Genomic DNA, 26081 nt, shown 5'->3' with positions numbered 1-26081 from the left:
TCGACCCCGCTGCCTCTCGGCCCCTCTCATCAAACACGCACAGACGCCACCGCAAAACCAAAAGGCACCGGGTAGAGGAGGAGGAGGAGCTGGTTGGAAGCGGTGAAGATGCTGAGCGGGATCATCGACGGGCTGACGGGGGCGAACAAGAATGCGCGGCTCAAGGGCACGGTGGTGCTCATGCGCAAGAACGTGCTCGACCTCAACGACTTCGGCGCCACCGTCATCGACGGCATCAGCGAGTTCCTCGGCAAGGGGGTCACCTGCCAGCTCATCAGCTCCACCCTCGTCGACCCCTGTGAGCACCGCCCTCATTTCCTTCCTTCCATCTCTCTAGATAGAGAGCCTCGATCTTGATTGGCTTGTCCCTCTGTAGCTAGCATGTTTTTTTCTTTCACCATACAAAGTAAAAGCACTATTTGGGTGGCCATGGCTCGGCTAGCTTTGCCTCGGCCCTCGGTCATCTTGGACGGGACATGTAAAGAATCGAGAGCAACACCGAGAAAAAGACAGCAAAGCCTGTAGCTTCAGCTTGAATACAGAGCACCAGATGCTGGCTTGCTCGTGACAAAGTAAAAAAGACACACACAGTTGCAGCTCAAAAATCAAGAGATCAGAAACCACTTTTCACTTTGAACTAGATTCTTTATCAGTTTACTATGCCCCCCAAAGTAATCTCCTGGCGACGCGTGCATGCGCGACACGCCGGCCGACACGCGACGTGCTCTCGCTCACCGCCGGCCTCCCATCCCTCTCGCGCGCCGATGCGTGCTCTGTGTGTGCAGACAACGGCAACCGCGGCAGGGTGGGCGCGGAGGCGAACCTGGAGCAGTGGCTGACGAGCCTGCCGTCGCTGACGACGGGCGAGTCCAAGTTCGGCGTCGCCTTCGACTGGGAGGTGGAGAAGCTGGGCGTGCCGGGCGCCATCATCGTCAAGAACTACCACTCCGCCGAGTTCTTCCTCAAGACCATCACCCTCGACGAGGTGCCGGGGCGCGGTGCCGTGACCTTCGTCGCCAACTCATGGGTCTACCCCGTCGACAAGTATCGCTACAACCGCGTCTTCTTCTCCAACGATGTAAGTCGCCGACGCCGACGACATTCCTGCCCGTACCTGTTGAAAGTCTTTCTCACGACTCACAGTTCTAACAAGTAGTTTATCTCATGTCTTATCAGTATGGATTTTCTAAGATTATTGCTAGTACGTACTGGGACTATGTGTCGATTGGCGTAGGTATGAAAGGATATTATGGTGTGGTGAAGAGAATTCAATGGAGTGGCACCAGTGCAACTGCCACGGTAGTTGAAAAATCTAGTGCTAGGGACTGGAATGATCTCCTGAGTTCTGACACGCAGAGAGAGGCATGTGGATTCACGTGACTAGCAGCACGTCCGTTTCGTCCCCCCGAGAAACTTTTCGAAACGATTGATGCCAATGCACTCGAGTTCACTTTCGAGATGGTAAAAGGTCATGATGATCGATCGAGTTGGTCCGGTCTAAGTCTTGGTCGTCTAGCAAATCAGCTGTTAACATTTGTGCCTTTTTCTGTCGAAGATAGAGTAATTAATAAGGAGTAGTATCAATCAACGAATCAGGGATGGTTAAGTAAAAGTCAGTCAGTCAGTCAACATGTTGATTTTTGTGTTTTTTTATATATAAAAAAATAATATGCTCATCTTTGTCTCCTGTGCCGGACGCCGCCGCAGACGTACCTGCCGAGCCAGATGCCGGCGGCGCTGAAGCCCTACCGCGACGACGAGCTACGCAACCTCCGCGGCGACGACCAGCAGGGCCCCTACGAGGATCACGACCGCGTCTACCGCTACGACGTCTACAACGACCTCGGCGAGCCCGACCGTGGCAACCCGCGCCCCGTCCTCGGCGGCTCGGACGACCACCCCTACCCTCGCCGGTGCCGAACCGGCCGCAAGCCCACCACCACCGGTGCGCGCGCGCTTGATTATTTGTTTGTTTTCGGCGACATATTACTACTTCCGATGACACGTGGGTCCATCCAGACGCCAGGTGGACCCACTGTCAGAGAGAGTACTAGCTGCAGGGTTGGGTTGGCTGACGTTGACTTTGGCCGCAGACCCCAACTCGGAGAGCCGGCTGTCGCTGGTGGAGCAGATCTACGTGCCCCGTGACGAGCGCTTCGGGCACCTCAAGATGTCGGACTTCCTGGGGTACGCGATCAAGGCCATCACGCAGGGGATCGTGCCGGCGGTGCGCACGTACGTGGACACCACCCCCGGCGAGTTCGACTCGTTCCAGGACATCATCAACCTCTACGAGGGCGGCATCAAGCTGCCCAAGATCCAGGCGCTCGAGGACATGCGCAAGCTCTTCCCGCTCCAGCTCGTCAAGGACCTCCTCCCCGCCGGCGGCGACTACCTCCTCAAGCTCCCCATCCCGCACATCATCAAAGGCACGTGTATCCAAGATCCCGCACATCATCAAAGTATCATGCTGTTGACTGTTGAGTGCATGATGGCACAGCGAGAAGCTGGTCGACGAGCTGACTGAATGTTTGCGTTGCGTTCTGTGTGGAACAGAGGACAAGAATGCGTGGAGGACCGATGAGGAGTTCGCGCGCGAGGTGCTCGCCGGCGTTAACCCGATGATGATCACGCGCCTCACGGTGAGCCAACTTACTTCTGCAGAGACTATGAATGCAATGCAAGCGTGTGTGGATGACTGGATTCACCACGTGGAAATCAAAGGAAATGAAATGCGCCTGACGAACGTCTGTCGCTGTTCGATCGCAGGAGTTCCCTCCCAAGAGCACTCTGGATCCCAGCAAGTACGGCGACCAGACCAGCACCATCACGGCGGAGCACATCGAGAAGAGCCTCGAGGGCCTCACGGTGCAGCAGGCGCTGGACGGCAACCGGCTCTTCATCCTGGACCACCACGACCGGTTCATGCCGTTCCTGATCGACGTCAACAACCTGGAGGGCAACTTCATCTACGCCACCCGGACGCTCTTCTTCCTGCGCGGCGACGGCAGGCTGACCCCGCTCGCCATCGAGCTGAGCGAGCCCTACATCGACGGCGGCCTGACCAAGGCCAAGAGCAAGGTCTACACGCCGGCGTCCAGCGGCGTCGAGGCGTGGATCTGGCAGCTCGCCAAGGCCTACGTCGCCGTCAACGACTCCGGCTGGCACCAGCTCATCAGCCACTGGTACGAACTGACAATATCACTTGTTTTGCATGTGCGGATGAATTTACTACTCATACAATGATTAATCCTGAAATTAATCGATCGATCTCAGGCTGAACACACACGCGGTGATGGAGCCGTTCGTGATCGCGACGAACCGGCAGCTGAGCGTGACGCACCCGGTGCACAAGCTCCTGCACCCGCACTATCGCGACACGATGACCATCAACGCGCTGGCGCGGCAGACTCTCATCAACGGCGGCGGCATCTTCGAGATGACCGTGTTCCCGGGCAAGTACGCGCTCACCATGTCCTCCGTGGTGTACAAGGACTGGAACTTCACCGAGCAGGGCCTCCCGGCCGACCTCGTCAAGCGCGGCGTGGCGGTGCCGGACCCGTCGAGCCCCTACAAGGTGCGGCTGCTGATCCAGGACTACCCGTACGCGAGCGACGGTCTGGCCATCTGGCACGCCATCGAGCGGTGGGTGGGCGAGTACCTGGCCATCTACTACCCCAACGACGCCACGCTGCAGGGCGACGCGGAGCTGCAGGCCTGGTGGAAGGAGGTGCGCGAGGTCGGGCACGGCGACCTCAAAGACGCGCCCTGGTGGCCGCGGATGCAGGCCGTGACGGAGCTCGCGAGCGCCTGCACCACCATCATCTGGATCGCGTCGGCGCTGCACGCGGCCGTCAACTTCGGGCAGTACCCCTACGCGGGGTACCTCCCGAACCGGCCCACGGTGAGCCGGCGCCGGATGCCGGAGCCCGGCACGGAGGCGTACGCGGAGCTGGAGCGCGACCCGGAGCTGGGGTTCATCCACACCATCACCAGCCAGATCCAGACCATCATCGGCATCTCGCTCATCGAGGTCCTCTCCAAGCACTCCTCCGACGAGGTGTACCTGGGCCAGCGCGACACCCCGGAGTGGACCTCGGACGCCAGGGCGCTCGCGGCGTTCAAGCGGTTCAGCGACGCGCTGGTGGAGATCGAGGGCAAGGTGGTGGCCGAGAACCGCGACCCGCAGCTGAAGAACCGGAGCGGGCCCGCCGAGTTCCCCTACACGCTGCTGTATCCCAACACCTCCGACACCACGGGCGCCGCCGCCGGGCTCACCGCCAAGGGCATCCCCAACAGCATCTCCATCTGAGGCTGCTGCGGCCTGCACGTCTAGGTGTAAGGTGTTGCGCGCGCGTCTGGAGGCCACGAGAGGTGGCGCTTGAATAACTCTGTCGCTTGTGTGTGCGTGTGCGTGTGTGTGTGTGAGAGAGAGAGAGAGTGCGAGCGTCGTCGTATGATCGATGCCACGTGGGAGCTTGTAGAGGTCGGTTAACGTCTGTGTGAGCCGGCACATGGAAATAACACGTAGTGGTGCTGTACGTTATAAATAAAGTGAACGTTGCACAAACTGGCATCTGAAGTCAGAGAACTGGCACACAAAACTGCCAAAGCTGTTGGTGCATGCTGCATACTCATCGCGATGGGGCAAGCAGTTGACTTGAGTAATGTGGAAACTGTTGACCTTAATGTTGTAGATGCAATCGTTCAACTCTTCACCGGCTGGCATGAACCGCTGCTAGTATACTAATATATCCATTAAAAAAGTAGACCTTACAGATTGGTTGGCACAAGCAGAGTCATATAGTGCAGAACACTAATAATACATAAAAGAAAGCGCATACATCACGCAGGAATCTAATATGAAGGATGAAGCCAGCTTAAGCTTGACTTAAGCAAGCTGAAGCTTGACTTGAACTCCTAATGCCGGCTGCAGGCAGGGAGATTAAGAAAAGCCCGTTAGCACTGCACCCGCGTCAGAACCACTGACAGAGCAATAATGTTCCATGGAAATCTTTCAACTGCATGCTGTACCTACGAACCTTTCGGTTTGGTGAGCACCTAAATTATATCACTCTCTGCGGGGAATTTGGATGAGAGCATCTGCTTAGACCCGATTGGAAAGCGATACGCGATCGCCGATCGCGTTGTCTAGCTCGTCAGAAGAAGCGCATTCCCGCAGACCACCAACCATGAGTCCGCATCAGCCCTTTTCAGTTATCCAGGCATTGACGTGGCTTGAGCTGAACAGCAGAGAGCGCTAGAAGTTTACTTTACCAGTAGTGGCCGGCAGCCCAGCAAGGCTGAAACTTCACTCTCTGTAGTGAGCACATTCTTGTGATTCAGAGACCAGAGCTGCAGGCTGTGGCTGTCGGTTTCAGTCTTGATGAGTTGGGCATTACGGAAGATTCTCCTCTTTTTTAAAAACTAAGAGCAAACAAGTTTAACCCTTATCATATCAATACTAATTAGGAGGACTAAATATGAACTAATTATAAAACTAATTGCAGAAGTCCTAGGCTAATTCGCGAGACGAATCTATTAAGCCTAATTAATCCATCATTAGCAAATGGTTACTGTAGCACCACATTGTCAAATCATGGATTAATTAGGCTTAATAGATTCGTCTTGCGAATTAGCCTCCATCTGTGCAATTAGTTTTGTAATTAGTCTATATTTAATCTTACTATTACTAATTGGAGGCTCCTTTTGAAGCTTCCAGGTGAAGCCACCTAGGATTTCTAGGTGGACACTCTAGAAAAAGAGAGAAATCCTAGAAATTCTCACAAAAAAGCAAAACATCCAACCATTAATCGATAGATTCAAATCATCATAGCCATTGGATCTATTATGTTTTCTAAAAAATTACCCACCTATGCCATTATGAAAATAGCCTAAAGTAACCCCCATAAATCTATATATAAATTACCCACCTCTGCCATTATATAAAATAAACTAAAGTAACCCCTAACCTTCATCCAAATTACCTACATATGCCATTATAAACAATATTTAAAATAACCCCCTAATTTGCAATTGAATTGCCTACCACTATTACTTAGGTTTAAACTTAAAGTAACCCCTTAAATTTCCGTCTATATTACCCACATATGCCATTATTAAAAATAACATGAGGTAACCCTACATTTGAATCAAATATCCTTAATTAAAAATATACAGCAATATATGATTCTAAATTGTCCATATCTTTCACTATTGGTATATCGTACAATTAAGGTCTATACGCATGATGTGTGTCACCATTTATAAGGATATAAAATGATGATAATATAGATTTCTATGCTAAAATTGTATCTCAAACTTAGGGTTCATTAAATAAATTCAAGCGCATACCTACGATGCAAAGTGAAAAGTTAAAGATTATAAATGTGGTTGAAAATATTATAGAGTAATTACGAACTAAAATCGATCACAATTGGATGAAGATATTAAGTATATATCTACATAAATATTGTGTTCGAATATTTAACAAACGAGAGGTAGCTTATGGTAATAGTTTTGTAGCAGTGTAGTCTCATTTTTTTTCCATTGGAGACTCCGCAATAGTTCCCACGAGATAAGCTAGAAAAAAGAGACAAATTCTTATAAAAATTAAAAACATCAAACACCAATCCTGTAAACTCTAATAATCATAGCCATTGATCTATTATATTTTCTAAAATGTTACCCACCACTGTCATTATGAAAATATTCAAAAATGAGCTCTAAACCTATATCTAAATTACCGAGCTCAGCTATTATAAAAAATAATCTAAAGTAACCCATAATCTTCATCCAATTTACTAATACACGTCATTATAAAGCATAACTTAAAATGTCATTCTAAAATTTTATCTGCGTTACCCATGTGTGTCGTTATTAAAAATAACCTAAAGTAAACACGTAAATATTAATCTAATTATCTTCATGTGCATCATACAGAAATATCAAAAAGTAAACTAATATATGATTCTAAATTGCCTATTTATGTCATTATTAATATAAAAATACTAAGTTAAAGTATATGCACATGATGAGTACCACCATTTAGACTATTTATACATGTATGTGAGGAATTGATGAAAAATATTGATTTGTATGCTAAACATAGTGTAGGGAGGATTGGAGGTGTGATACAAAATGGAAAAAGTACGAATATGGATGAAAACGTGCATAGAGTAATTATTAATTAAGAATCAATCACAACTAGACAAAGATAGATACATATATCTATATAAGTATTATGTTGAAGTATTGAAAAATAAGAGAGTAGTAGGTAAATAATTTTGATTATTAGCTAGGAGTTTAATTTCTAAATAATTTTCAAATACAATAGCTTCTAAAAACATTAACCTGTGCGGGAGCACGGGTTGATGGACTAGTACTCCTAATCAGTATCAAATATCTGATGTGATAGGGGCTAAACTTTAGCCCTTAGAAAACAAACACCCCCTAAATCTCTGCATGGAAGATCATCACAATCCTAACAAAAAATCTTTAGGCCTTCCGAAACGAAATCTATTCCGTATAGATTGATTTGATCTAGTTTAAAATTTGACCTAACACAAAATAACCGTTCGGTCGAATCAGAATAGATCTGATTCTATTTCAGTTTGTTTTGGTTATTCCGACCTCTTAGCAGCCTAGAATCAATCCTCATATCTTAACCTCTGGAACAAAACTCTCCGGGATCAAGTAACACAACCGGATTCAATCATTTTTCCCATTTTCCCTTCAGGAACAAATCCACTCCATGCACTCCCCAGCCGCCCAGCGAATACAACTCGCTGGATTTCTGCCGCGCTAAGCTCCAAATGGGGCTGCCAGACTGGAGCGACGTGGTGGGTGAAGCTGCTAGGCTGCTACTGCTACAATAATTGGAGGGAACATATGGAATGATGGGGCGCTGTAATCTATTCTCCTTGCTCATTTTATTCCTCACGTGTTTAGTGAGACTGTGCTTGTGATCTGATAACATCCCTTTTGGTGGTTAGCCTTTTTCCATTATGAGAGAGCACTCCAAAGCAGCACTTAGCACTTGACTAATCGGTCAACTTTTGGCACCTTTCGCATGGTCTTGTTTCTTAGTAAGGCTGCACCTAATGAAAGCATCCAAATCATTAAGAGATCGATCCAAAGGTCTAATTTATCTCGCAGATTAGTTGTCTCTAGCTGGTGTAGTAGTTGGCGATGTTCGTTAGTTTCAGTCTGTACTAGTACTTCCATATAACTTTCTTATCTGCTTTTTACATGTATCTGTTCGCTCTACACTCATCTAATCACTCGTCAAATTTGCGTGGGACATATTATTTGTAGTACCACATCGAATTGTTAGTTAATCCGTATATCACTTAATTTTGTGCTAAGTAATCATGTCACTAGCAAAAATCGGTTGCCTAACATATATAGATTAGTATAGCGCGTATGAGTAGCATACAATATGCCATAGAAGTTTTCACAATTATCATAGTGAGCGACAAAATTCTCACAAAGTTAATCCAGGTAAGAACCAAATGATCCCATAAACAAAAAAAAATCTGTGTTCATCCACTTTAGTTTCCACGGTCTTGATCTGCCATGTTTTCTTTAAAAGGCTTGCTCGGTTAATCCCCTTCCCAAAGGGGTTGAACAGGGACTGAGTGAAATTAAATCTCTTACAAGTTAAGTAGGCCCCCATAACTGCCCTAACTAGAGTCTTGATAATTCCCATTAGTATATTATTTCCTTTCTTAGCATATGTTTTCTTCCACAACAATCTAGTGTCCTTATTAAATGGCGCCCTTATCTTCCATTGAGAATCATAGATACAGCTCCCAAATTTTTCCATTGTAAAAAACATCATTTTTCCATTATCGAATATATAAAGAAATGGTTATTAGTCTTTGAAAAGGAGCAATGTCCTTTTCTATGGGCAAGAGCTAATATGTTAGAATCCGAGTTATTGAGACAAACCCATTTATTCCAATGCAATTATTAATGGTACTCACGTCTATGTTCTTATATTATGCTAAAATGTGAGTGGCGAAGCTACAAGAAAAAAGTCCAATTTCCATTGAAAAATCAAAATTTGGTGCCGCTGGGTCGATGCTGGATCTGCCGTGGTCAGCATGTCCTTTGTATTCTTGTGCTACCAAGAACATTTGTGAAGGATTCATTATCTGCAGGAGACAGATAGCTCATGAAAAATGCATTGGCTGCGCTCATTTGACCCAATATCTGCACGAGTTTGCATAGGGCATCAATAACCGAGGACACTTGATCTTGTGGAACTTCTCGTTGTTGTCGTCAAAACGAGTGACAAATTGTTTCAGGAGGTTGATCCGAGCACAAACCAAACACACCCATAACCTTAGATATCCTAATGTCTGCCATGCGAATTATGCTGTGAAAAGTATAGCCATCCTTTTTCACTCCCTTTTCACTCTAGTTTCCACAGTCTTTGGAAGACCAAGAAATCCTTTGACGCGTGCCAACTAAAAGGAATCGCGCCTTTTCTGATCAATGTTCCTACAAAGGTGTTTAGTGTAACTAATTGTCTCCCAGCGCCTAGCTTGTGGGATCACGAATGATTCACGAACAGATGCTGAACTGTAACGCCATGTGCATCGCAACCAAAAGATCCATCTCGCAAGCCAAAAAAGAAGAAGAGAGGAGGAGGACGGAGGGACTATTATGACCTGCCCCGCATGCTTTGGACGTTCTCAAAGGATCATCAGGGCGTGGACCCTCGAGCGCAAGTGTTTCACGTGGCAACGTGCTGCCCGTACCCGTTAGATCCAAGGCGGAATGTACCTAACATTAAATAAACGTGGAATGATATTTTGCGTACCAACCAGACCGTACAATAATCGTTTCTGTAGCATGGCCCGTCTGACACCCTCTGCATCTCTGCTGCTATTGAAAATTTGGATCAGCTTTGTCCATCCAATCGTCCAAGACAGATGATCCAGGTGCGCTGATCAGAAGGCGTAGGATTCGGTCAAGTCGAGAGCAGAGAGTTGAACAGGAGGAGAGTGATTTAGTTATCGAGACCGACCGATCGTCACAAAAATCTATAGGGTGTCCATGTGAAAGAGTTCTCTCCCCTGCGAAAATTCGTTACTACCGACCCGACTTGTTCTTGCATTTTTGGCATTGAATCCATGCCTCAGAATAGCAATCCACGCGTCTTTCCCTGAACTTGGTTTACAAGCCAAGACCGGCATCCTCCTGAATTCCTGATGCTTGCATGGACCGAAAACATGAGGCCGACAGTGCCTATCCAGGCAACACATTAGTTTCTCCTTTTTCGATGGCTCACCTTCGCCGCAAAGCTTCCGGAATCAGTTGCCGTGGAATAATCTCGCGCGCATAGCCATATACGATCCGTCATCGGTTACCACGCGACGCACCTGCCGTCCGTGATCTCGTTCCATCTACAGCTCTTTATAACAGACAGTAGAACTGCGCCAGATCTGATCAGGAAAGCCGCTGGCTGCAGATTAGGACGATCGCAGGTTAACAGTTTTTTCTCCCAGGTCACCGTACCGCCGTGTGTGGCCATCAATGGACCGCTGGCCAAATGTGCGGGAACAGTGGTCGCGGGCCCAAGTGGGGCCTTTGTCGTCGTGTTACACGATGACACCGGCTGCTGTAATGTCAGGCCCGCCGGATTGATCAACACACACATCCTAGTGTCCAAGACGCAATGACAAGCTACTACATACAGTGGCAGCAATCAAGCCCCGTAACATGTACAGGTCTCCCGGCTTTAAGTAGTTCCAACCATCACCGATAGTAACTTGAACCCAACGGCCGTCAGGCCTCCTGCCTAACTCTAAGCATCTTAGACCTGGTTTGGTTCCCTGCTTATTTTTAGCATCCGTCACATCGAATATTTAGATACTAATTAGAAGTATTAAACGTAGACTATTTACAAAACCCATTACATAAGTGGAGGCTAAACGGTGAGACGAATCTATTAAGCCTAATTAGTCCATGATTTGACAATGTGTTGCTACATTAAATATTTGCTAATGATGGATTAATTAGGCTTAATAGATTCGTCTCACCGTTTAACCTCCACTTATATAATAAGTTTTGTAAATAGTCTACGTTTAATACTCATAATTAGTACCTAAACATTTAATGTGACACGTGCTAAAAATAAGCAAAGGAACCAAACGCCCCCTTAGGAGATAATCTTTCCAATAATTTAACTCTGAGCACATAGCTTATAACATGAATGATCCCTACATCATCATCACGTATTGTTGAAGTGCGTGTATGTTATTAAAATATGAGAAAATATTCTATGAGCGAGTCATATGTAATGGAGGATGCCGTGCTACTTGCTCTTCCGTTTTAGCTGGCGTACCGTGCCCAGCCACTGTGACATGGAGACTTATCCGTTAGATTGATGTCGGATCGATAGAGCACGACTACTAGCTCCTGGTGGCTAGTACTAGCTCGCAACTGTCCGTCGATGGTCGTGTCGCCCTCGCGCCCAGCAAGGGCGCCGGCGACAGCTCCGTGTGATTGGCATGTTAGTGCCGATGAAGCCTTAAGGCCCGTTCGTTTCGCACTCACAACTTCACAAGCACAACGACACGACACGACGCCTCCCCTCTCGCTCTCGGCCTCGCAGGCAGGCTGTGGGTGGTCCATCCGTGCGCTAGTGGCCGCGCGCTGGGCCAGCCACAGCCAATCCGGGGACACGCACGCATGCATGCACCAAACGCGACGACCGGGTTGACCGGCGAAACCGCCCGCGGCTTTCCGAGCCCGAGCCCCCGTCTACCGTTTCCTCGGCGCCTTGTGCTTGGGCAGTCAGCTCGAACTTCTCCTCGGCGACGCCCTCCCTCGGTCTCGCCTGCGCGCGTGCCGTGGAGTACGTGGACCTGCCGCTGCCGGGGAGCCGAGCCGGAGACCCCAGAGAATAGGAGTAGAAAAGAGACCGCGCATGTGCCGGGGCCAGCCCGAATGGCGTTTTGTTTGCAGGGCCACCGTTAACCAGCAGCCGCACGATCCCCACCCCACGTCACCTGCGACGCCGACGCGCACCGTCGGATCCGCGTTTTTTTTTGTAAGAAATTTTTAATCGTCTAGTCGTCGCCGTCGCCATCGCTGGCAGGAGCAGCAAGCGGATACGGCCACTCGGGTAGGCTGCGCGCCTGCGCGTCTGCGCCAGCCGTGGCCGCGGCCGCCTATTTATCGCGGCGCGGGGCGGCAGCAGTTCAACACGCCTGCCCTGATTGCCTGCCTTTGCTTGCTCGCTGGCACATCACATTGGCGAGCGAGCGAGCGAGCGAGCAGGGGAATCAATCGCCGGTGGTGACGACCCCGATCCGCGGAGCCTTCCCGTCCGGTGCGGTCCTCCCCGAGGAGGAGAGCGAGGATGTTCTGGCACGGGGTCGCGGACCGGCTGAGGGGGAAGAACAAGGAGGCGTGGAACGAGGGGAAGATCCGCGGCACGGTGGTGCTGGTCAAGAAGGAGGTGCTGGCCGTCGGCGACTTCCACGCCTCGCTCCTCGACGGCGTCCACAAGATCCTCGGCTGGGACGAGGGCGTCGCCCTGCGGCTCGTCAGCGCCACCGCCGCCGAACCAAGTAAGCGCTTCCGGCCTACCGCCCCCTCCCTGTCTCCGGAGTTCCGACACCGCCCCGGGCGGGCCCGCGCGCGGCGGCCGCGGGGGTCAGACGCGCCGCCCGGCCGCCGAAACGCGCCGCCCGCGTCCCCCCGTGCGTTTCGCCGTCCATGTCGGTTTCCTTTTTTCTGTTCGCTTGCTGTCTCGGCCTCGGATTCCCGTAGCCGTTTGGTGCCAATTGATTTTTGCCCCCAAAAAACAAGCCCGATCTCGCAATAAACCTTAGTGACGAAAATCTGTAGAATCTGTTCTCGTCCAACATAAGTTGTGATCATAATGGAGGGAGCCATGGCATGAGCAGGGGATATGGGTTTTGGCGTTTCGCCGTGGTATGCCAGAGGGGGCGTGCGGTTTCAAAGTTTGAACCGAGCAGCTTGCTCCAACCCTCTCCCACCGTGGGGACCCTTGGAGGAGTTGTTGGGGTGCATTCAATGCAATTGAGGGGGAGCAAGAAGCATTAACTAGTGGAGGGTCGAGGTGGTGTCACAGCGCAACACGACACTGGGAACCTGAGATTCGCTGTAGCTTCATCGTCAATACTCAATTCAGGGTCGACGGGACGCGCAGGCGTTCAGGGCCCTCGGAGATTTTACTGAAAATTCTTCAGGGAGCATTTTCTTTGGATTTAGCTGCGGCAGTTTGTGTAAACGGGTTCTCCGCTGTCGTGGATCGATTCGCAGGCAATGGAGGCCGGGGGAAGCTGGGGAATGAGGCGCACCTGGAGGAGGCGGTGGTGTCCCTCAAGTCCAAGACGAACGGGGAGACGGTGTTCCGGGTGAACTTCGAGTGGGACGAGTCGCAGGGCATCCCGGGCGCCGTCCTCGTCAGGAACCTGCAGCACGCCGAGTTCTTCCTCAAGACCATCACCCTCGAGGGCGTCCCCGGCAAGGGCACCGTCGTCTTCGTCGCCAACTCGTGGGTCTTCCCGCACAGGCTCTACACCCAGGACCGCATCTTCTTCGCCAACGACGTGAGTAGTACTGACACCTGCGCCCTCCCTTTGGTTGCTTCCTGCCGCATCACGGATGCACAGTGCATTGTGTAAACAAAATTTTCGATTATTTTATATGGCTTGTGTAGCGAAAATCACCATCCGTTTTGAGTAGAAACATGCGGAAATCTCGTGGTTCCATCAAATGCATACAAGAATCTGCCGGTCCAGTGACAGGCCCTGAGCTTGGAAAAACTGAAACATCATTGGAGGCGGTGGTACTATACTTGATGATAACTTCACGTAGAGAATATGATGCGATGGGTGTGAACAGTAGTTATAAGGAACTTTGCATATATGTATGCCATATAAAATTCGAGAGTTCGTTTTCGCTGCTAATAAGAAACAAAAATGCTAGTTTGATTGCTATGAAATGGTTATGGACTATGGATCGGATGCTGGTCAACTTTAGATTTTTAAAAGCCTGTGTATGGAACTATGGATTAGGTGCCATGTTAGGTGTACCAAGATCCTAATGGTACGCATTGTCTACTGAAAAGTACAAAGCGCCGTGATGCAGAGTGATTGCTACTAACCTATTTTAATAACCCCCCTGGGTAGGATAGACCCGAGTTAGCCGCCAAAATGGCGAGCTTGGTCTTCCAGCGCAAGTCCACAGTTGGCCTTATTGGTACCAACAATCATTGCCAGAGCTGCACACCACAATGTGTTATTGAAAAGAATATTTAACATATTATATGTACATCTTGCGGGCAGTAAAAGGATTAAAGTTACTGTCTTCTGCAGAATATAACACTGTCTTAGTGACATCACACAGTAGAAAAGTAGGCTTCTATTGTTTCCATGCGGAAGTCTTAGTCTTGCAGATATTAAAGAACTTGGCTTGCCTCATCCGTTCAGGATGACTAAATCTAGTCTTCTACTAATTGCCTTAGATTACAAGAGCAAGTTGCCCATGATCAGCAGCTCCCTGGTACGTTTAGTAACAGTTGATTAAAATGTCAGCAAGTTGTGAGTCTTAATTAAGCTTTGGAAAAAAGATCCATCATGGCATATTCATTATGCTCATATGTTGATCCAGAACTGGTTGGTGGGTCTCAAAAGCAAGATAACAAGTCTGATAAAAAAACCATAATTCTCTCTTAATAACCAAAAGAAAAGGAGATAGAAATAAAGGGTTTGTTTCAGTAACGTTGCAAATTGAACACCCCGAAGTCTGAATTTGCTCATGTTGTACCATAATAAGCACATATAGATTAACCAGTAGTGGAAACAATCTAGTGGTTGATATGACTAGATAATTTGCTGAGTGGTAAAAAAACATATTCACTTCAACTCGCCATGCTTTGTAAGGCTATATAGTTTTCCAATTTGACTATATTGGCACTAGATCTGTCTGACAGAAAAAAAACTCAAGTCAATATAGCCGTTGCGGTGCTCTCGTGAGACATTGTGGAAAATAAGCATACCTACCAATTAATCATCATACGTTTAACTTCTGCCAGGACTTTTATCAAGGCTATAGAAATACAGGTCAGCTCACTCTATTCCTATGTTGCAGACCTATCTGCCAAGCAAAATGCCTGCAGCATTGGTGCCTTATCGGCAAGATGAACTCAAGATTCTCCAAGGTGACAATAACGCTGGACCATACAAGGAGCATGACCGTGTCTACCGTTATGACTTCTACAATGACCTTGGCGAGCCAGACAAAGGTGAAATCCATGCACGGCCGATCCTTGGTGGCAGCCAAGAACACCCATATCCCCGTCGCTGCAGAACTGGCCGGGACCCAACGGAAACTGGTAAGTTCAAGACTTCAAGGCACTACATTGTTCATACAAGATCTCACAAATTTGGCTGAAATCCTTTGTTGCTCGACCTTTTATCCAGACCCAAATTCGGAGAGCAGGCTTTTTCTGCTCAACCTGAACATCTACGTCCCGCGTGATGAACGCTTTGGACATCTCAAGATGTCAGACTTCCTTGGGTACTCACTGAAGGCAATCATTGAGGCTGTTCTTCCAACAATAGGAACCTTCATTGATGATACGCCGAAGGAGTTTGATTCATTTGAAGACATCCTAGGACTCTATGAACTTGGTCCAGAAGCACCCAACCACCCAATAATAGCAGCGATAAGGGAGAAAATCCCCAGTGAGTTCCTTAGAAGTATTCTGCCAAATGGTAGTCATGACCATCCCCTAAAGATGCCCCTTCCAAATATCATCAAATCAGGTAACTGAACTTCTTGGTATTTTTTGTGTTAATCCACTGTTTGAACGGGAAAATAGTTTTTATTTGACTGTGTAAATCTTGGTATACATTAGATGTATTGAAAAAGGCTCCAGAGTTTAATTTTGGCTGGAGGACTGATGAGGAGTTTGGAAGAGAAACCCTTGCAGGCGTGAACCCAGTAATCATCAAACGCCTGACGGTTAGCATCTTACATCATTTAATAATTGACAAATACGCTTGCCCCACAATCGAGTAAAAGAGCCTTAAAAGTTCTCTTCCATGATCGCAGGAGTTCCCTGTTAAAAGTACCCTGGACCTAAGGCAGTATGGAGACCATACCAGCAAGATCACTGAAGCTCACATTCAGCATAACCTTGAAGGCTACACAGTGCAGAATGTATGCTGGACTGAACACATGCACATATAAATATATAATTGAGGGATTCAGTGCAGATAATTTCCTAAAACTGTTGATTGATTGTCATAACAAACTGTGTGCAGGCATTGAAGAAGAACAAGCTCTTCATCCTAGACCACCATGATCATTTCATGCCATACCTCGACCGGATCAACAAGTTGGAGGGCAACTTCATTTATGCCAGCAGGACCCTGCTGTTCTTAAAGGACGATGGCACCCTGAAGCCCGTGGCCATCGAGCTCAGCCTGCCCCACCCTGATGGTCAGCAGCACGGTGCGGACAGCAAGGTGTACACCCCTGCTCACACTGGCGTTGCCGGCCACATTTGGCAGCTTGCCAAGGCTTACGCCTGCGTCAATGACTCTGCTTGGCATCAGCTGATCAGCCACTGGTACGGATACCACTCTGTTCCTTGATACCAAAACTCTAATTGTTTCTGGTGCCTTTATGTATGTACAGAGATATACGCTAGTCAAAATAGTGCTCTCAATGGTGATGGAACGGAAATAGTGATCTTTGTGTGCGTATGTGTTTGCAGGCTGAACACGCACGCAGTGATCGAGCCCTTCGTGATCGCGACAAACCGGCAGCTCAGTGTGGTGCATCCCGTGCACAAGCTGCTGAGCCCGCACTACCGTGACACGTTGAACATCAACGCCCTTGCACGCCAGACACTCATCAACGCCGGTGGCATCTTCGAGCTCACCGTGTTCCCGGGGAAGTACGCGCTGGAGATGTCCTCTGACGTGTACAAGAGCTGGAATTTCAACGAGCAGGCTCTCCCCGCTGATCTCGTCAAGAGGTACGTACATAATACATAGAGCAGCAAAAACTTATAGCAGTGACGAGATCCGAATGCAAAAGAGCTTCCAGAAACACTTTGATTCTGATGGCTTTACTCTTTTGGTTGTGCGTTCAGAGGTGTGGCCGAGCCAGACCAGTCGAGCCCGTACGGCGTGCGCCTGCTGATCAAGGACTACCCATACGCCGTAGACGGGCTGGTGATCTGGTGGGCAATTGAGCGGTGGGTCAAGGAGTACCTCGACATCTACTACCCTAGTGACAGTGAGCTCCAGCGCGACGTGGAGCTGCAGGCCTGGTGGAAGGAGGTGCGCGAGGAGGCCCACGGTGACCTCAAGGACAGGGACTGGTGGCCCAAGATGGACACAGTGCAGCAGCTGGCCAGGACTTGCACGACCATCATCTGGGTGGCGTCGGCGCTGCACGCGGCCGTCAACTTCGGGCAGTACCCGTACGCCGGGTACCTCCCGAACCGGCCGACCGTGAGCCGTCGGCCGATGCCGGAGCCAGGCACCAAGGAGTACGCGCAGCTGGAAGCTGGGCAGGAGGAGGCCGACAAGGTGTACATCCGCACCATCACCAGCCAGTTCCAGACCATCCTGGGCATCTCGCTCATCGAGATCCTCTCCAAGCACTCCTCCGACGAGGTTTACCTCGGCCAGCGCGACGAGCCGGAGCGCTGGACATCGGACGCCAAGGCGCTGGACGCGTTCAAGAGGTTCGGCAGCCGGCTGGTGGAGATCGAGAACAGGATCAAGACGATGAACGACAATCCGGTGTTCAAGAACCGGAAGGGGCCTGTGGAGATGCCGTACATGCTGCTGTACCCCAACACGTCAGACGTGGACGGTACGAAGGGCGAGGGGCTCACGGCCATGGGCATCCCCAACAGTATCTCCATCTGAGGTTTAGCAGATGTATCTCGTGGGATGGTAGGTTGACGCTGTGGCCTGTGGCGCAGCACGTTTGGGCACTGTGAATCTTTGGTGCGCCACGCCGTAATGTGTTTCTTCGTTGGTTTTGTGAGGGTGTAGTGGAGAATTTAGATTGATTTGTAGGGTCGAGAGAGCAACAGCCGCAGTGAGGAATGAAAAATGTTGTCGTGTATGTATTCTTTCTTGATCATGAATAAAGGTACACCAGCTCATTTCTTGGACACGGAAGCCTCCAAACCAGTCATTTCACTATACTCCCGTCAATGAGCACCTTTTAGATGAGGTTTGATTCCGTTAGCCAGACACACTAAGCAAGTCATAGGGCGCCAGGACTTGCCTAACTGCTAGGCCATCCAGTGGTTTTGGAGTTCTTAACCGGGCTAACTTAGGAAGGATTTTGCAAGTTCTGATTAATAATGAGATAGTCTGGTTCCGCACGAAAACAATCCATGTTTCTTAACTTTTTTTTCTTCTTCTCTCTATTATTAGTTATTACCTTGTCTTTCCATCCCCGTGTTGTTCATCTCTTGCTCTTGGTGACTTAGGTAGGTGCCAATTGTGCAGGACACAGAATGAATCCAATGACACGCACTGTGGCCAAATGTTCATATTCCAAGGCAGCCTAGACTCTGTAAACACGTGCGCAACTCAGACTTTTGCATATTGGTGAATAGACTTGTAGCTTCCCCAAAACATTTGAGGAGTTGTTGCAGGTTGGTCATGTCTTTTTTCTTTTATCGAATAAGCAAGAGAATTGCGCACCTTCGCATAAAGATAGAAGAAGTTTAAGAATTACAACAACGCGCTTCACAGAGCGTGCGCCTCCAATTCCTAACACACTATGACGGACTATTACAAGAATAGATAGCAACGGGTGTAGGTATGTGGTGCCAGTGGGTAAGCTTGGGCTATTACTCGCCGACGAGACAACCCAAGTTCAAACTCCTGCCTTGATCCACCAGAGCTCACCCTCCGCCTTGATCTTTTGGAGAAGGAGATTCAGCTGCAAACGATCTCCTCTGAACACACATGCATTGCTCTCTTTTCATAAATCCTATGTGACGGTCATGTCTTGAGGAGAGGGTCGGAAGAGTGCGGCATCGTATGCATAAAAGGCTTGTTTGGAATTTGACGGGGTCTGCTCCAACTTACCATAAGCGCTAGGCGAGGTGACTATAGAAACAAATAGCTTATGATGATTTGGTCATTATCTCAAAGTTACTTATGAAGGTATGGTGAGCGGGCTTTATAGAAATTTTACCTATGTGCGTGTCATGTACTGTTTTCTTTTCTCTTTTATTTTTGATTGTAAAAGTTCATATTTTTAAATGCTCCAGAAAGCTATGAATCTAGAAAACCAAAACGACCTACAATTTGGAACGGATGGAAGTATTAGAAAGGAATGGATCTATCACAGAGGAAATCCGGTCTTGAATGCCTATCATACCATATGGGTCTACTCCCTTCGTTCTAAAAAGACTGTTCATTTAGCCTTCAAAACTTGTCCCACAAAGAGTATTTATATAACTTCCAGACCATCCAACAAAGACCCTCATAATACCTTCTTGCCCAGTTAAGGAATCGATCATTTACTCCTACCATTGATGCCCGAGCTAGACTCGCTAAACAAGAAAGGATAATAGGTCCCATAATTATTGCAAACGTACATGCATAATTAATTCTACTCGGTAATCTATCTGATTAGGAAGAGCTATTAAGTACTCGGTAATCCATCTAATTAAGAAGAGTTATTAAGGATATTTTAAATTTTTAGCATTGCTACTATCTTATTTAAAATTTTCCAAACAAACCGAGGGATTACAGCTGTTAACACCAAAATTTGGAAATATGCTGTGAAAGGAAGGAATCGGCCGATGATGCACAAAATGACGAAATCTCCTAACTAAGGCTATTTGCGAGCTGGCCGTAGAGATCAGGAACATGTGCATGAAGAAAGAGAAAGCAAGAAAGCTAGAAGATTAAAAGAAGTCAACGCACACATGTGCACGACAAGAGTTCCAACAGTCTGGCATCCAAGGGAAACGCACGTACGGGAGGTTGTTTTATAGAATAAAATATTTTGGAGATAGAGTTGGTTAGGGATAAGCTTGGTTAGAGATAGAGTTGGGTTAGTTAGAGATAGAGTTTTGATTAGAAAATATTATGTACGTGACTTGCCTTGTATGTGATTAAAATGTCAATTATGTAACGTCAAAGGCCATCCGCCCTATAAATATAAAGGGTCCTGGCCATAGTAACAAGCAAGCTTTTGTTGTCAACAACAGCCTTATCTCAAGCTAAGGCCAGTCCTAGTGCAAGGTTTCATTGCACTATTTCCAAAGATGTCACATCATCCCATGAGGTGTATTCTCATGAATGAAACAGGAAGTCCCAGGGCACAGTTTCATTTCACGATTTCATAGGATGCCCATGATATTTAATTGTGAGGCATGTGATTGGATATGGTTAGATGAAATGAAAATCTATAGCCCCCAATGCAAGTTTCAATAAGTTTCATAGTCTTGGAAACAGTGTATACACAGTTTCATCCTGATGAAACTCCTTCCCTCTCTCACTTCATAACTACCATGCTATGTCATCACATATGCTGATGTGTCACCATATTTAATGTGCATGAAACCTCTGTAAAACCCCCGCTGGGATTAACCTAAGGCCAAAATCGCTCGGATCCAAAGCCGAAGGGCGCTCGTACGGACCAGTCTGTCTGGGAACGAACTTCGTCCGTTGAATCGGCATCACCACTTCACCAGACCCTACCAGTCCTACGGCTTCCTGGGCCTCGCTCTCGCGGCAGGATTTGCACGTGTTTCCCCGCTACCGAGCTGGGCGTCCGTGTTCCACGCTCGCCCTCGCATGCATAAACGGACCCAGCCAGCCCGGCGATTGGCTGTCATCCTCTCCGGCGCGGCATGGGGCATACATTCATTACATACATAGTGACATATAGTGTGAACAGGGGCGACCGAGACGATGGGGGTGCCAGTATGCATGCCTCCGTCCCGGTCCCCCCACGTGTGGCACGACACCTTGCCCGAGTTGCCACGGCCTATAAGTTTCAGGCTCCCAGCAGCTCGTGTCAGCAGCAGCAGCAGCAGAGCTCAGTAGGCCACGTACTGTTCCATAGCCGCTAGCAGCTTGGTTTGCTGGGGGGCAGCACGTTGGCAGGGCAGGGGCAGGCAGCAGGTCACTCTTTCCTTTGAGAGCGCGAGGAGGAACAAGCTAGCAAGCATGCTGCTCCACGCGGTGGCGGACCGGCTGGCGGGGAAGAACAAGGCGGCGTGGAAGCACGGCCGGATCCGCGGCACCGCGGTGCTGGTGCGGAAGGAGGCGCTCATCTTCGACCACTTCCACGCGTCGCTCCTCGACGGCCTGCACCGGTTCCTCGGACAGGACACGGGGCTCGCGTTCCAGCTCGTCAGCGCCACGGCGGCCGACCCCAGTAAGCTCAATATTAGCAAATGATGGACACGTGTGGTGTAGTAACACGTTCAAACTCAATATTTTTCTAAAATCTGTTATATTGATTTTGAGAATATATTTGTTCCGAACTATTGTTCCTTGACATATAATTTTAATATAAAATAAATTTAATTATATTATTATTACCTTAAGATCTTTGTACTGTACTGTTACCCGTAGCGATGTACAGAACAATCAATTTTTTTCTCTCCCAATATTGAGGACGAATGTAGAGACATAGTTAACATAATGCTCTCTATAAACAATGTACTAAGTAGTGAACGAATGGATGTTTCTATATTTTCTTGATTAGGTTATTTTACGATGGAACCTGTACTTATTCGGATTCGAGTCCTCTACTTAGTGGGTGCTTGTATTGCTCTAAAATTTATCCATTAACGGTGCTATTTTAGTAAGTGGCGTGCCCTCGAGAGGTGAGGTAGAGCTGCGTGCCTTCATTTAGTGCTGGTCCAGGTGCCTCTCGAGAGGTTGAGTTTGTTTCCTGGAGAGAGAAATGACACGTGGAATTTCACGAGAATTTCGTACCAAGCTATTCAATTCTCGTAAAATACTAAAATCAGGGGAAATCCTGTTGTCTTTGGGCCGTTAAAACAAAGGGGGCGAGGGGCAGCCCACGCTCATCTCCTCTCCTTTTCTGTTCTGCACTTCTGCTGACTGTTGTCGTGGGCATGGCGATCGATTCCAGAAAATGGGGGCAAAGGGAAAGACGGGAAGCCGGCGCACCTGGAGGAGCTGGTGATGACGGTGAAGTCGACGGAGGCGGGGGAGTCCATGTTCCGGGTGAACTTCGAGTGGGACGACTCGCAGGGCATCCCCGGCGCCGTCATCGTCAGGAACCACCAGACCGAGGAGGTCTTCCTCAAGACTCTAACCCTAGAGGGCGTCCCCGGCAAGGGCACCGTGGTCTTCGTCGCCAACTCATGGGTCTACAACCACAACCACTACGCCCACGACCGCATCTTCTTCGCAAACGACGTGAGTTGTTCTCCTAGATTCCTTCTCCCTGAATCACTCTCTCCTGCGTTGTGCGTTGTTTCCCATTTCTCTGCTGCTGTAGTACTATCCTGCTTATTGATGGACACTGCAGTGTATATACATAATTTGTGATTCAACTAACATTGCACATAAATTTTAGACGTCTTGTAAAAAAAATCCCATCCGTTTTTAAGGTGGAAACATGTAAACTTTTGAGGATCATGTAAGCAAGATAGTAAAAAACAAGTTACTGTCTCTTCATAATCAGAGACGATATGGAGACAGAAATTCGAGGTTCATTTTAGTGCACACAAAATGGCTCACATTGCACAAAGATAAGCACGCACAGATATAATTCATGAACGGAAAGAACTTAATTGTTGATATGACTAGATCATTTTGCTTACTGGTAAGAATATACAGCGAACTTGGCATGCCTTTGCTAAAATTTAGAATTTATACTCTGATATGTCAATGCACAAATATAAGCATACTTATGTTATCATATAATTATCTCATTCCATACTTATATCAGCAATACTTTTGTTTAATGTTACAAGAGAACCAGCCACCTCAGTACATCACCCTCTTTCTACATTGCAGACATATCTGCCTAGCAAAATGCCTGCGCCATTGGTGCCTTACCGGAACGAGGAACTTAAGATTCTCCGAGGTGACAATAATCCTGGACCATACAAGGAGCATGATCGTGTCTACCGTTATGACTACTACAACGACCTTGGTGATCCAGACCATGGCAAAGATAAGGTACGGCCGATCCTCGGTGGCAGCAAAGAACACCCATATCCTCGCCGTGGCAGAACTGGACGGCGCCCAACGAAAACAGGTGAGTGCAGGTCACTGCATTTTCACCCATACAAGGTTACGGAACCATGCAACATTTGGCTGATATCCTTTGTCTCTTGATCTTCTATCCAGACCCAAATTCGGAGAGCAGGCTTTTTCTGCTCAACCTGAACATCTATGTCCCGCGTGATGAACGCTTTGGACATCTCAAGATGTCAGACTTCCTTGGGTACTCCCTGAAGGCAGTCATTGAGGCTGTTGTTCCAGCGATAGAAGCCTACACCGATGATACGCGAAATGAGTTTGATTCATTTGAAGACATCCTGGGACTCTATGAACTTGGTCCGGAAGCACCCAATAACCCACTAATGGCTGAGATTAGGAAGAGGATACCCAGTGAGTTGCTTAGAAGTATGTTGCCGGTTGGTGCTCACGACGACCCCCTAAAGATGCCCCTTCCAAATGTCATCCAATCAGGTATAAACTTTCGGCGAACATTTAGTGTTGATCCGGTAGTTCGTACAAATAATTGTTTCGTGATCTTGCCTAAATCTTGGTTTGCACTAGATGCACGCAACAAGGTTCCACAAGATAAGTTTGGCTGGAGGACTGATGAGGAGTTTGCTCGAGAAATGCTTGCAGGCGTGAACCCAGTGGTCATCAGACGTCTGAAGGTTAGAACCTTGTATCGGATGCATTTTCTCCCATAGGAAGTTTTAATATAGTATGTTAATTTTTTTCCTGTTTGATGATCACAGGACTTTCCTGCTAAAAGTACCCTAGACCGAAGAGTGTACGGGGACCATACCAGCAAAATTACTGAAGCCCATATTCAGCACAACCTGGAAGGCCTGACAGTGCAGGAAGTATGCTGAACAACTTAACCGATGCATAACTGAAACATTTGGTACAGAAATAGTTGGCAGGAACTATTGCTTTATTCTGATAACACAACATTTGCAGGCGCTAAGGAAGAACAGGCTCTTCATCCTGGACCACCACGATCACTTCATGCCATACCTTGACCAGATCAACAAGTTGAAGGGCAACTTCATCTACGCCACCAGGACCCTGCTGTTCTTGAAGGAAGATGGCACGCTGAAGCCCCTGGCCATCGAGCTTAGCCTGCCCCACCCCAACGGCCAGCGGCATGGCGCGGTGAGCAAGGTGTACACCCCTGCTCACTCAGGCGTCGAGCGCCACATCTGGCAGCTTGCCAAGGCTTACGTATGCGTCAATGATTCTGGATGGCATCAGCTGATCAGCCACTGGTACGGAGATCTGCCTCCATCTGTTCTGAAACACTGCCAGAGAAAGTTTGCTGTCCCTTTGATGTTTCGTGTGCCTTTTTGCAGGCTGAACACGCACGCGGTGATCGAGCCGTTCGTGATCGCGACGAACCGGCAGCTCAGCGTGGTGCACCCCGTGCACAAGCTGCTAAGCCCGCACTTCCGCGACACGATGAACATCAACGCCCTGGCACGCCAGACACTCATCAACGCCGGTGGCATCTTCGAGCTCACCGTGTTCCCCGGGAAGTACGCCCTCGAGATGTCCTCTTTCGTGTACAATAACTGGAATCTCACGGAGCAGGCCCTCCCCAACGATCTCATCAAGAGGTACGTGCAGATATAGGAACTTGATCAGGATGCAACAGCGCGATACCCAAACTGTATGGTTGATACGGGATTTCCCGAGCTTGCAGAGGCGTCGCCGTGCCGGACGCGTCGGACCCGTTCGGTGTCCGTTTGCTGATCAAGGACTACCCGTACGCCAAGGACGGCTTGATGATCTGGTGGACGATCGAGCAGTGGGTCAAGGAGTACCTGGCCATCTACTACCACAACGACGGCGAGGTGCGGCGCGACGCGGAGCTGCAGGCGTGGTGGAAGGAGGTCCGTGAGGTCGCGCACGGTGACCTCAAGGACAGGGACTGGTGGCCCAAGATGATCACCGTCAAGGAGCTCACCAGGACGTGCACGACCATCATCTGGGTGGCGTCGGCGCTGCACGCGGCCGTCAACTTCGGGCAGTACCCGTACGCCGGGTACCTCCCGAACCGGCCGACCGTGAGCCGGCGGCCGATGCCGGAGCCAGGCACCAAGGAGTACGCGCAGCTGGAAGCTGGGCAGGAGGAGGCCGACAAGGTGTACATCCGCACCATCACCAGCCAGCTCCAGACCATCCTGGGCATCTCGCTCATCGAGATCCTCTCCAAGCACTCCTCCGACGAGGTGTACCTCGGCCAGCGCGACGAGCCGGAGCGCTGGACGTCGGACGCCAAGGCGCTGGACGCGTTCAAGAGGTTCGGCAGCCGGCTGGTGGAGATCGAGAAGCGCATCGTGAAGATGAACAACGACCCGGCGAACAAGAACCGGACCGGGCCCGTGAAGATGCCGTACATGCTGCTGTATCCCAACACGTCGGACGTCACCGGCGAGAAGGGCGAGGGACTCAAGGCCATGGGCATCCCAAACAGCATCTCCATCTGAGCAGAGCAGAGATTTTCCCCTAGATGATTCTACATGTTGCTGCTCGGTAGCTATGCGTCGTTCCCCTTTTTCTCAAGTCTGTGCGTGTGGCGTGTCACTGTGCATATGGTTTGTCCATGGGCTTTTGCCTGTGTTGGGATGGTTGCAGTCAGCGGAGTCTTTGGCGGAGAGAGGGAGGGGTCCGCTCGTCGGTGAGTGAGGAAGAGTGTGCTACTTTTCTGAAAAGCTACCACAGTTATTCCATCAAATGATTTTTCCACGACTCACAGCTACTTCTCCGTAATCTACGACCCCAGCTACTTTCTTTTTTTTTATATCGCTGCTCAACCAAGCGCAC

The 26081-nt window shown here is 48.8% G+C and overlaps 3 protein-coding genes across 4 annotated transcripts; all 3 read left to right on the top strand.

The window, feature by feature from the left end:
* On the top strand, window positions 1-4570 carry LOC117836611 (putative linoleate 9S-lipoxygenase 3). The gene is made up of 7 exons (XM_034716079.2): window positions 1-298; window positions 786-1078; window positions 1708-1945; window positions 2094-2429; window positions 2557-2642; window positions 2770-3185; window positions 3277-4570. Exons 1-7 carry the CDS (start codon window positions 109-111, stop codon window positions 4310-4312), a joined length of 2595 nt encoding a protein of 864 aa, XP_034571970.1. The 5' UTR covers window positions 1-108; the 3' UTR covers window positions 4313-4570.
* A 7618-nt stretch (window positions 4571-12188) lies between these two features.
* Window positions 12189-18190, top strand: LOC117837920 (probable linoleate 9S-lipoxygenase 4). Of its 2 annotated transcripts, XM_034717734.2 has the most exons (9): window positions 12189-12587; window positions 13306-13595; window positions 15139-15382; window positions 15471-15815; window positions 15908-16014; window positions 16105-16212; window positions 16317-16624; window positions 16772-17035; window positions 17153-18190. In XM_034717734.2, exons 1-9 carry the CDS (start codon window positions 12377-12379, stop codon window positions 17937-17939), a joined length of 2664 nt encoding a protein of 887 aa, XP_034573625.1. In that variant the 5' UTR covers window positions 12189-12376; the 3' UTR covers window positions 17940-18190. The 2 variants fall into 2 exon arrangements, with proteins under 2 accessions (XP_034573625.1, XP_072146491.1); XM_072290390.1 differs by lacking the exon at window positions 13306-13595 and having other exon boundaries at window positions 12467-12587.
* Window positions 18191-21061: 2871 nt separating this feature from the next.
* LOC117838364 (probable linoleate 9S-lipoxygenase 4) lies at window positions 21062-26010 on the top strand. The gene is made up of 9 exons (XM_034718368.2): window positions 21062-21429; window positions 22156-22445; window positions 23049-23292; window positions 23385-23729; window positions 23820-23926; window positions 24011-24118; window positions 24216-24523; window positions 24608-24871; window positions 24958-26010. Exons 1-9 carry the CDS (start codon window positions 21219-21221, stop codon window positions 25742-25744), a joined length of 2664 nt encoding a protein of 887 aa, XP_034574259.1. The 5' UTR covers window positions 21062-21218; the 3' UTR covers window positions 25745-26010.
* The last annotated feature ends 71 nt before the right edge of the window (window positions 26011-26081 follow it).

Source organism: Setaria viridis, chromosome 9 (assembly GCF_005286985.2).
Source record: "Setaria viridis chromosome 9, Setaria_viridis_v4.0, whole genome shotgun sequence".
Classification (NCBI taxonomy): Eukaryota; Viridiplantae; Streptophyta; class Magnoliopsida; order Poales; family Poaceae; genus Setaria; species Setaria viridis.
The sequence above is the reverse complement of the archived record's forward strand: the minus strand, read 5'-3'. Positions and strand labels throughout refer to the sequence as shown.

Bases quoted from the DNA above. Each gene is read 5' to 3' on its own strand.
- LOC117838364 (XM_034718368.2), top strand. From the start codon at position 21,219: ATGCTGCTCCACGCGGTGGCGGACCGGCTGGCGGGGAAGAACAAGGCG. The intron at 22,446-23,048 runs GTGAGTTGTTCT...TCTACATTGCAG, and splicing joins GCATCTTCTTCGCAAACGAC to ACATATCTGCCTAGCAAAAT. The intron at 23,730-23,819 runs GTATAAACTTTC...GGTTTGCACTAG, and splicing joins TCCAAATGTCATCCAATCAG to ATGCACGCAACAAGGTTCCA.
- LOC117837920 (XM_034717734.2), top strand. From the start codon at position 12,377: ATGTTCTGGCACGGGGTCGCGGACCGGCTGAGGGGGAAGAACAAGGAG. The intron at 13,596-15,138 runs GTGAGTAGTACT...CCTATGTTGCAG, and splicing joins GCATCTTCTTCGCCAACGAC to ACCTATCTGCCAAGCAAAAT. The intron at 17,036-17,152 runs GTACGTACATAA...TTGTGCGTTCAG, and splicing joins CCCGCTGATCTCGTCAAGAG to AGGTGTGGCCGAGCCAGACC.
- LOC117836611 (XM_034716079.2), top strand. From the start codon at position 109: ATGCTGAGCGGGATCATCGACGGGCTGACGGGGGCGAACAAGAATGCG. The intron at 1,946-2,093 runs GTGCGCGCGCGC...CTTTGGCCGCAG, and splicing joins CCGCAAGCCCACCACCACCG to ACCCCAACTCGGAGAGCCGG. The intron at 2,430-2,556 runs GCACGTGTATCC...TGTGTGGAACAG, and splicing joins CATCCCGCACATCATCAAAG to AGGACAAGAATGCGTGGAGG.